The 9,174-nt window shown below is 42.1% G+C and overlaps 2 protein-coding genes across 6 annotated transcripts in view; one reads left to right on the top strand and one right to left on the bottom strand.

Annotated features, from left to right (window-relative positions):
- Positions 1–13: 13 nt before the first annotated feature.
- Positions 14–2,086, bottom strand: LOC128892115 (N6-adenosine-methyltransferase non-catalytic subunit). Of its 2 annotated transcripts, none has more exons than XM_054152246.1 (5): positions 1,738–2,086; positions 1,475–1,651; positions 875–1,192; positions 350–732; positions 14–264 (listed from the first exon to the last, which is right to left on the bottom strand). In XM_054152246.1, the coding sequence occupies exons 1-5, from the start codon at positions 1,792–1,794 to the stop codon at positions 27–29; spliced, it is 1,173 nt and encodes a 390-aa protein (XP_054008221.1). In that variant the 5' UTR covers positions 1,795–2,086; the 3' UTR covers positions 14–26. The 2 variants fall into 2 exon arrangements, with proteins under 2 accessions (XP_054008221.1, XP_054008223.1); XM_054152248.1 differs by lacking the exon at positions 1,738–2,086 and adding an exon at positions 1,269–1,407 and having other exon boundaries at positions 1,475–1,613.
- Positions 2,087–4,552: 2,466 nt separating this feature from the next.
- LOC128892096 (protein bicaudal C) overlaps positions 4,553–9,174 on the top strand; it is a 28,937-nt gene continuing 24,315 nt past the window's right edge. The window contains exons 1-2 of one of the 4 annotated variants that reach the window (XM_054152203.1): positions 4,553–4,618; positions 7,765–8,033. In XM_054152203.1, coding sequence (XP_054008178.1) covers positions 7,814–8,033 — 220 coding nt within the window. In that variant the 5' untranslated portion in view covers positions 4,553–4,618; positions 7,765–7,813. Of the gene's footprint in view, positions 4,619–6,744; positions 7,317–7,764; positions 8,034–9,174 lie in introns of those variants that run through there. The other 3 variants (XM_054152205.1, XM_054152204.1, XM_054152202.1) reach the window with 3 other exon arrangements.

The raw sequence follows: 9,174 nt of genomic DNA, 5'->3' as shown, positions 1-9,174 counted from the left end.
GAGTTAAAAGCGTACAAGAATCCGTTTTACCTTCCCCTGCCTCGTCCACGATTAAACCCACCCCTGCCACGACCGGTAACCTTTCCTTTGGGTGGCGGAGACTTCGGTCTGAGAGCCTCTATGCGCTCGGTGCACCCGGTCGTGATTTGACCGTTTGCAAAGTAACTGGTGTAAAGATCCGCGTTAAAGTTCGTGTTCGTCAATTCGGGTCCAACGGTGAGCCATCCTGGCCGAATCGTACTGTCTCGACCGAACAAGTGTAACCTGGAAAAACAATCGAATCAATTAGACGGGAATGAAGTGTGTGGTTTTTATATTTCGGTTACTTTCATTTACACGTTGCTCTCACCGTCGTCTGCCAAGACAAAAATGCTCGATTATGTGAAATATTTCTACGGGCTTTTCTATAGAACCATACTCTGGTTCCTCCGATATAATTAGGTCGATATCCACGTTAGCATGGATAAAATCACCGTCCGTGGATCGCCTCACGGTCCCTTTGATTCCCATCAAACAATGTTCCTTGGTTCTTTGGAGGACTGCTTTGCTATCCAAATTTTTACTGTGGCCCGGATTATTAATGTTGGTGCGAATCCAACAAATGTCCTCGCATCGTCTGAAGCCCCATTTGCGAAGACAAAAACGTCCCATGTCCAGTCCGTCGCTGCTGCCGCACCACAAGAACACAAAACTTCGATTCGCAGCCACTTCGCCGATGTCCAATTCCATTATCTGTAAAGGTAACTTTACTTTTATTTTATCGATACTTAAAGACTATAAGAAGGTAAGCTTCAAAGGAAAAAAGGAGTGTCGAGAGGATCAAGGGAGTTTGACATCATCTGTTTTAGCTTTATTCGCGTTACATTTTATTCACCTGATCCCAATTCCAAAGCTGAACGTTCGTGGCACCGCACGTGCGTTGATACTCCTCCAATGGAGGCTCGATGAGTATCACGTCGAATTTGCAGTTGAGTTCCTTTAAATTGTATGTAAGCAAATCCGTTTTTAGATACATAGGTGGAGTAGCGGTTTCCGCTATCAAGTCGTCTTTCAGCTTGATAAGTTCCCGCAACTTCGGGTATTCCTCGAACCTGTCGGCCAGACCTACGTCTCTGATAAAATTTTGCGGCCGCTGACCCGTGTCGATGAAATGCTGACAGTAATCATTGTGTGGATTCGACGACTGTGTTCCCTTTGACAATTCAACACGAGTAAAGTTATTTTTGTTTCCATCTATATATTCTTTACAGAGCATTGTGTTCGCATACCATAAAATGAAGCATATTAGCACCAATCCTAATATGAATTGATTATGGTTTTACATGATGCTGGTCATTGCATTACTGTTTCCACAGAAGAGAAACTATGTTTTGACCTGTTTATTTCTCCCGTTCAAATTATACGTACCTACGGAGAAAAAGATTAATCTTTTTCAAGTTATGATGTAAGGTAAGGTAAATACATTATACGGTACCTTCAAAAACGTTGAGGAATCCTTGTAAACGATTTCGTCCGCTGTGGTCGCATCGCTCTTCAAATCCTTCACCCCATTTTCCGACTTTTCGGGTACCGATTTTACTTTCTTCTTTTGGGCGTCATCGATATCCGTTCCCAAAATCTGTCGCAGCTCGTCCACGCTCGAAACGCCTAGCTAAAAGGAAAATCACAGTATTTGGTACACGATGTTTGCAGAATCATAACCTCAAAGATACGATACGTGAAACAATTTCGTCTCACCGTTTGCGCTAGAAGTTTCTTGCGTTTTTGAGACCGTTCTCGAAGCGTTTGTAGCATTTTTCGTTGATTGCCAGAAACTATTGAATCTAAATGTATAAGTTTAACCTATTTATTCATCGCTGCTCGTTGTTTTGCGCGTAGCATAACCACTGGCGATGCAATGCAGTCGAGGGCTAAAGGAAATGTACACATTCAAGAAGATACGATTTTATCTTGTATCATTTATACAATTATAGAAGTTCATGTCAGAGTTTTGTATTAGATCTTAATTGACAGACGCTATCAATTATAATCTTTCACAATGAAAACATACACTGACATGTCATTGTACAATCGAGCGACCTCTTTAATTACGCTGTAGACGAATTATCAAATTGAATGGATTGTCAATAGAACTTTGAATTCATAGTTTTAATCCTTTGTGGTCCCTTGTCGTGTCCCAAGGTTCGATAAAAAAAGTAAGGAAATTAGAAAGTTTGAATCACAAAGGATTAATTACTAAAGTCAGTACACGTATTCGTTGCATGATTAGAATGAAAGACAAATGAATATTCTACATTTTTTCGTGAACATAGTGTTCCAATATTTTTTTAATACTGACACTTTTGTGTCACATTAAATAGGATAAAAATGTAAAAACATTAGAACAAATCTCATCTATTTATTAATTATATTATCTACGGAGACGATTTCATAAGGAATCGGTATCGCCATCTAGCGTTTAATAGCCGAACTAATCCTTTAAAAAAACTGTCCTTGTGGCGCCATCTAGCCGTTGAAAAAGAAACTATTCAGCGACAAGCTTGGACGTTTTCCCGGTGGTGCGCTGTACGGAGGTCGGGATTTTAGTTCGTCCTTTTCACCGCTAGATGGCGATACCAGACCTTGCCCCGTAAATTGAGCGCGGAGATTTATAATGCATTCAAATTTGAATTTAATTATATAATCAGTAATTACAGTATCTTCCAGCGGAGAGAGAAAGAGGGAGAGAGAGGAGCGATTCGGCAACGGGCCGACGTCGAATTCAAAGAGAGCCGTTGAGCCTAAAGGAATTAAATTTTCTATGTGTCGCTAAACACTTATTATGTACTTGATAAACCGCGAGAAACTGCGAGAAACTTTCGTTGTTCGAACACACATTTAATACCAATATTAGATAGTACGCATATCGTTCAGGCTCCAACAGTCACCTATAACTGACGATACAATTGCGTTCCTATTTGAAATATTAATTAGCTTAAATCTTCTAAAGAAAAGAAAATGTTTGCGCTGATTTGTATTTGGTTGCCGGGTTATTCGGGACAGGGAGACGCAAGAAGGAGCGATCGAAAGCGAAAGTTAACGAGGGGCGAGAAAGAAAAGAGCGCGACGTGAAAGCGCGGAACACGTGAAATAAAATAAGCAAGATAAGGCGGTCTCTGTGCATAGACGCGAAGAGGCAGAGGCGGATACGGGCACGGGTGAGAGCACTACGAAGCAGTATTTCGCGTTTCTTGGGACTTCCCTCAGTTGGCTTTCAAATCGACGCGTGGTCGGTGATCGTCGCCGCAAACGTCAATCTTAAACAGCCGCAAACTGCGAATTAAAACGGCGTGATTCCGTCGATGGGGACACGAGTCCGTCGCGATACGCGTCTATTCGTGGTTACCTCGTATGCGAAACGAGCCTAAGTCGAACTGGAAATCTGTCAAACGGGACACGTGATGTTAGACCGCAGGAATAAAATGTAAGGCGTGAAATGAATGGTAGGGAACCAGTTACGATTAACGTTTCCACCTTGGCGAGAGGTAGGGATGAGACTAGCCGAGCACATCTATCTTCTAATTTTCACAGGAGATCCTCAGAGTACTTGTAAATCGAGATCATGGCTTTTTGTACATGAAGAACAAACATAATGCGTGTAACCTAGGCACGGGATGACGAATCTTATCGTGATCGAGTGTCTGAAAGTAATTTTAAAGAATAAGCAATGTGTACTACATGAAAATTTATTGTATTTAAATTCTTTTCTGTATTTAATTGTACAGAGACAGAGACAAACGCTTTTCTGATCTTGATCTCTGGAATGTCCGTATTTTGTAAACGTGCTGGATATCATATTCGTATCTTTGAGTTTATCGAAGATTAATTTACCAAGACACGTGCAAACAATTGAGTAATGCAAAGTATCCAGAGATTGTCCACAATGTTTCTAGGTTGATCATTTTATAACACAGATATAAGGAACAGTTAGTATATTGACATAGACGCACTACTAATATTAATATATGTTTATTCTAAAATATTTTTTATTTGTATCTATTTTCAAGGATCGTCATACTCCATAAATTTATCAACGAAATAGAGACACGCAAAATTTAATTCGAGTGGTAGCTAAGAAGTTAAGTCAGCGTATAGAAATTTATAACTTCTTGCTCCTGAAGAAGTAAATTATTCTTTACTTATCTCATACTTCTGAAGTTTCTCCTTCTATTTCCTATGAAATATATCTTCCCACTGTTTATCTTTCGCTCGCCATTCGAAACGTTGATCCACACAGACAGGAATTTCACCTAACTCTGGCAGCAGCCAGTCGAGTCGTTGGAATCGGCGTTAATCGGTAGGGATCGTTGGTAATTATTGCCGGAAACAGAGACGACGAAGATCGACGGGAAGACCGAGATTGCTTTCCTTGGAGCAGTATCTCGCGATCGTGTCGAGGTAACAGTTGCCGGAAGCAGGTGGCAAAGGATCGTACCCGGTGCCACGTCGCTTCCTCGTTGTTCACCTCGTCGTCTTCGTCTTCGTCTTCGTCTTCGTCTTCGTCTTCGTCTTCTCTATCATTTGTTAAACATACGCTAAGACGCCCCGTCGAGGATTCCGTCGTCGGACTCACGCCAAGGTTTGTACGCTCGTTTCCGTTCGATCTTTGCTTATTCGTCTCCTACGCGTTGCAACTGGAAACCGCGCTTTGACTTTCTTGTGGCTAGCTGGCAGCCTCGCGTAGCCCTGGATTTAATTTATTTACTTCTCTAGAACGTTCGAATCGCGCCCAGAGTCGGTGGAAAGTGTTACTTCGAACGGTAAACAATAAATTGTCGACTTTATTTGAAATGGATAGGAAAGTAAAATTGTTTATCCGTTGCGGAAGAATTGAAAATACTATGTACGAGTAGCGTACTATTTGTGGAGAAACGAGAGGAAAATAGTGGAGTTTTATTTTGAAGAAGTTCGTTTTAATTTCCAACAGATGCTCCAATGCTGTTTGGCTTTACCATTTCTGGTGATCCTACTCGCATTAGACTGGAGAAAGTTAGAGCGTCTCGTAAACAAGGTTTTAACAAAGAATTTAAGTTCATTTCGTGGGGTATAGTTAAACGTTTACTTTGTCCATTTAGAGTTTTGTCTAAATAGGTTAAGTAAGATAATATTCTTCGTATTCTGAAATGTACAGAGCTCGTCCAACGTGCGTCATATTTCATGCGATAGATATCTCAGAAATGCTCTAGATAGAAGAAGGCAAAAATAAAGTGTTCCAAGTGCGAAAAGATAATTATACTCATTGTCAGATGTCCATCTCAGTGAGAAAATGTGATTAGACTTGACAGTGAACTTCAACGTTAAATCCTTGATCATTTCGAAGCTTCGAATAGCATTAACAGACGCCAGAGGAACAATATTTACTGAATAAATGAGTATTATCGAATACTTGTAACGAGAGTATCTAATTAAATCGCATTCATCGATGTCGATGGAAAATTTATTCAGTTGATATGTCATTTTATAAGCCCACGAATATCAGATTACATTATCAAGGCGTCCAACCGAGTGATTATTTTAAACACAAATAGAAACCGAGAACTCGTTCGCATAAAGAATAAATATCAATGGACCGAGAACCTTGATGAACACCGGAAAAATTACTGAAATGGGTCTCCAGTACCACTTTTTGACAATTAGTACGTGATTAGCGAGATAATTTTGGTGGAATGTCACTTTCGTATTAAAATATAATGATCGACGGTGGTAGAGGCTTTCCTAAAATCGGTAGAAACTGCTAGAAGTCAGTGACCATTGTCGACTTTCGCAAGATTAGTACTGACATCGTTTAGGGACGTGTGTTGGTCGTTGGAGACGCTTTTGGATGCTAAAGCAGACTTCGCAACAAACATGGTAGCATTAGATTAAAAAATGGAGCCAGTTGTGCTAAATCCTAGTGTTTAGTCAATTGTATCGATACAGTAGACTCTCGATCATCGCACTAGAACCTTGATAGTTGCGTTGACAAATGGAGGGTCGCTACACGATAAGGAAAGACTGGGATAGTAGTGGGGATATGCATTGCAGAGCTCCTATTCGGTGTGCGTACCTCGATAATTGCACTTGGGATACTTTTTTCCTGCATCTCGCGAAGGATTAACCCTTTGCATTCGGATGTCTCTTCTGAGGGGACATCGTAAATCCAGGCAAACTTCAAAATTTGTAAAAGTGTATGATTCCTTGAAGGTTTTTATTTAAATATCACGAAAAATCAAATAAAAATATGATACGTGTATTAAGGTACATGTAACAAACATGAGCTTGTGTTACATGGAAAAAGTATGTGTGAATAGAATTTGTATAGAAACGTAATATGTGGGAACATATATTGTACGGCACGTTGCATTTTGTTAAGATAAACAAGGAAGCCGAATATTGCAACTTAAAAGATCTATCAATGGATACCTATGACTGTTTCGCACATTATCACATATTAGAATAGTATAAAATTTAGATTCTTTGCAAATATATGTTCCTCGATGTCTAAAGATTCATATAAGCTCTAGTATCATTATAGTAAATGACATGCTTATAAGTTACATTACGTAATACGACGTGATTCCTGTTTGCACATTCTGTAACGAAGTAGCTCCGAGTGCATAGGGTTAACCCTCAAAAAGTCCGTGTAGGAGTATCGGTGTCCTCCAGTTCGATCTATAGTCTCTGGAACCGCTTACCCTGAAACTTGCTCTCGATGAACTCGTCGCGAATCGTCGATGCACCTCTATTAAACTCTCCCTACTCTGGAACAGGCGATTTTTAACGTAGCGCGTCGTTCCTCGGGCACGAGCGTTGGCCGACGTTGGCGAATGCATTGTTTCCTCGCGCGGGAACAGTGGGCACGATATGAGTCACGTACGCGTACTGGTGTACACGCGCTTACTCCGAGCAAAAACAATTTTTTGCACGCGTTCGATGGCAGAGGTGTCGGTCTAGGAGCGCGACGAGGTGCGATCGGAGCGAGAGAGGCGATAGGAAAGGCAAAGGACAGACGAGGTTTGTCGACTCGGTTGGGGGGTAAGAAAAACGCCGGTCGGGTAAATCGTCGACGGGCATCGACGCTCCGATTGGCTGGCCGAGCCTCTTCTCCGAAATTCGCCACGAATTCCGAGAAATCGGCAGTGTGGCGCTACGCTCACCGGCATCCCCGTCTCTGTCTGTTTGCGCGCTCGTTGCCGAGAACCGACCGTCTGTGTCCAGTCGCCACTTCCGTGCGTCGCGGCACCGCAGGCGGAAACAGGACACGAAGAGCACCCGATTCTGAGGGAGAGGAAAGCAAGGTACGCCAGTGCCGGGGTAAACGTGATACCGCGTTGGTCACCGACTAGAAAGTAATCGTAGCCCAACTGCATGGACGATTTCCGCGAAGCCATCGCGGTGATTACTTTGCAGTCGTAATCGTGGCAAACGCGATACCCGACGTCTCACCCGACGCTGGGGGTAAAGGGAGACGCCTCAAGTTCGCACCCCCGTCGAGTCGCGATTTTCTTACCCCCTTCTAAAGACTCTTAAACTCTGTATCTTCCAAATTGTAGAAACTGTAAAGATTGTTTTGCCTCTAGAGGGTACACGAGGCACCGCATGGGCAACGTTCCAAAGTCGTTTGTTTACCATGGTCGCCGATTTCTTAACTTGAATTTCGTTAAATCGGGAAATCGTCGCGTGGACGACCCTATCGTTCGTTTGCGTAATCGATTAACGAACCTCTGGTTCACGCGTGTTTCGCAGAGGATCGAGACCGATCGGGGTAGCGTGGCTGCCGAGGAATCTGGACGAGATGAGACCCAACGAGGTGATACAAAACGAGAGAAGAGCGACGGAGACGATGTCCGAGACGTCCGAGGGCACCGCGGCGACCAGCATCTCCGGGAAATCGGGGTCCGAGAGCCGCGAGGAGCTGCGGGACATCGCGGCTGTGCTGGGAATCGTTAATCCGGACGATCTGCACCAGGAGAGATTTCGCGTTGATCGGCACAAATTGGAACAGATGATGTTAGGTGAGCCTATCACGCGCGATAAACAGATACGCGTTCCCATCAGGGCCGAATCAAGCCACGGGGCTTTAGGGGCCTCCGCCGAACGGACGGCCTTCGGGAGATCAATTTCAAGCAATTAGTTTTGAATTCGACCCGCGAATACAAACACGAAACACTGGCTTCTGGTATTTACATCCGTGTCGTAAACAAGGGAATTCGTTGGAACGTTGAGGCAGCACCAGGAATTTACTTGTGTTCAACGATGAAGTAGACCGCGGGGTTTATGCACTTACGTTTGTATGCTGATTAGGAGAAAGTATCCAAAATTTGTGCAGATACGTTTATCGGGAATCAATATGGCAATATTAGTATACTCGTGATACACGATGGCACACTCGATCGTTGCCCAAACGTTGAAACAGCCCCACGGATTTACTTGTATTTAACGATGAATCCAATTGAAGCGTTTATGCACTTACGATTGTATGCTACCGAGGATAAATCACAAATCAATACAGTACACAAATCAATACTGGTACTTATAATATTACATAATATATATAATAATAATAATATATTAAGGAGACCAGAAAGTAATGTCGTTTCGGCGAATGTTTACTTGTTTATCATTAATCAGCTCATTGTATACCAATTGATTTTTATCTATCAGGTATTGAAAATTTGCACACCAGATTGCAAAAAGTTGTTCATAACGAGAGTGATTACATAATTGGTTAAAAATAAAAACTTGTTATAAATTTATTTCTTTGAGTTTAATGCAAAAGAAACGGCATTACTTTCTGGTCCCCCTAATACTAATATTCATAATATAATACAAGTTAATATCAGTACTATACATGCCTTCGGCATGAGTTTAGCGTATGACTACTTTGTGATCTACCGTATTTTAATTTCTACACACATTCTCCCAGATAGATCATCACAGTAACGTTAATTTCATCGACAACTTTAATTTCTCATACTATCTGTAACAAATGTATACTTTTTTTTGAACCTTCTTCTTGTACAAATGAGTTAAATTTTTCTTTCCCCCAAAAATATTATCGGGGGCTCATCGGTGCCTAATTCGATCCTGGATCGTAGCCCGTCGAGATTTCTCCTCGAAATTCGACCTCTCGCGCGCGTATCTATGTTTCGAGCA

This window comes from Hylaeus anthracinus, unplaced genomic scaffold (genome assembly GCF_026225885.1).
Source record: "Hylaeus anthracinus isolate JK02 unplaced genomic scaffold, UHH_iyHylAnth1.0_haploid 12002, whole genome shotgun sequence".
NCBI lineage: Eukaryota > Metazoa > Arthropoda > Insecta > Hymenoptera > Colletidae > Hylaeus > Hylaeus anthracinus.
Note: the sequence above shows the minus strand (reverse complement) of the source record. Positions and strands in the feature narration are given on the sequence as shown.

Bases quoted from the DNA above. Each gene is read 5' to 3' on its own strand.
- LOC128892115 (XM_054152246.1), bottom strand. From the start codon at position 1,794: ATGCTACAAACGCTTCGAGAACGGTCTCAAAAACGCAAGAAACTTCTA. The intron at 1,652-1,737 runs GTGAGACGAAAT...TTTTCCTTTTAG, and splicing joins AGAAACTTCTAGCGCAAACG to CTAGGCGTTTCGAGCGTGGA. The intron at 1,193-1,474 runs GTACCGTATAAT...GAATTGTCAAAG, and splicing joins ATTCCTCAACGTTTTTGAAG to GGAACACAGTCGTCGAATCC.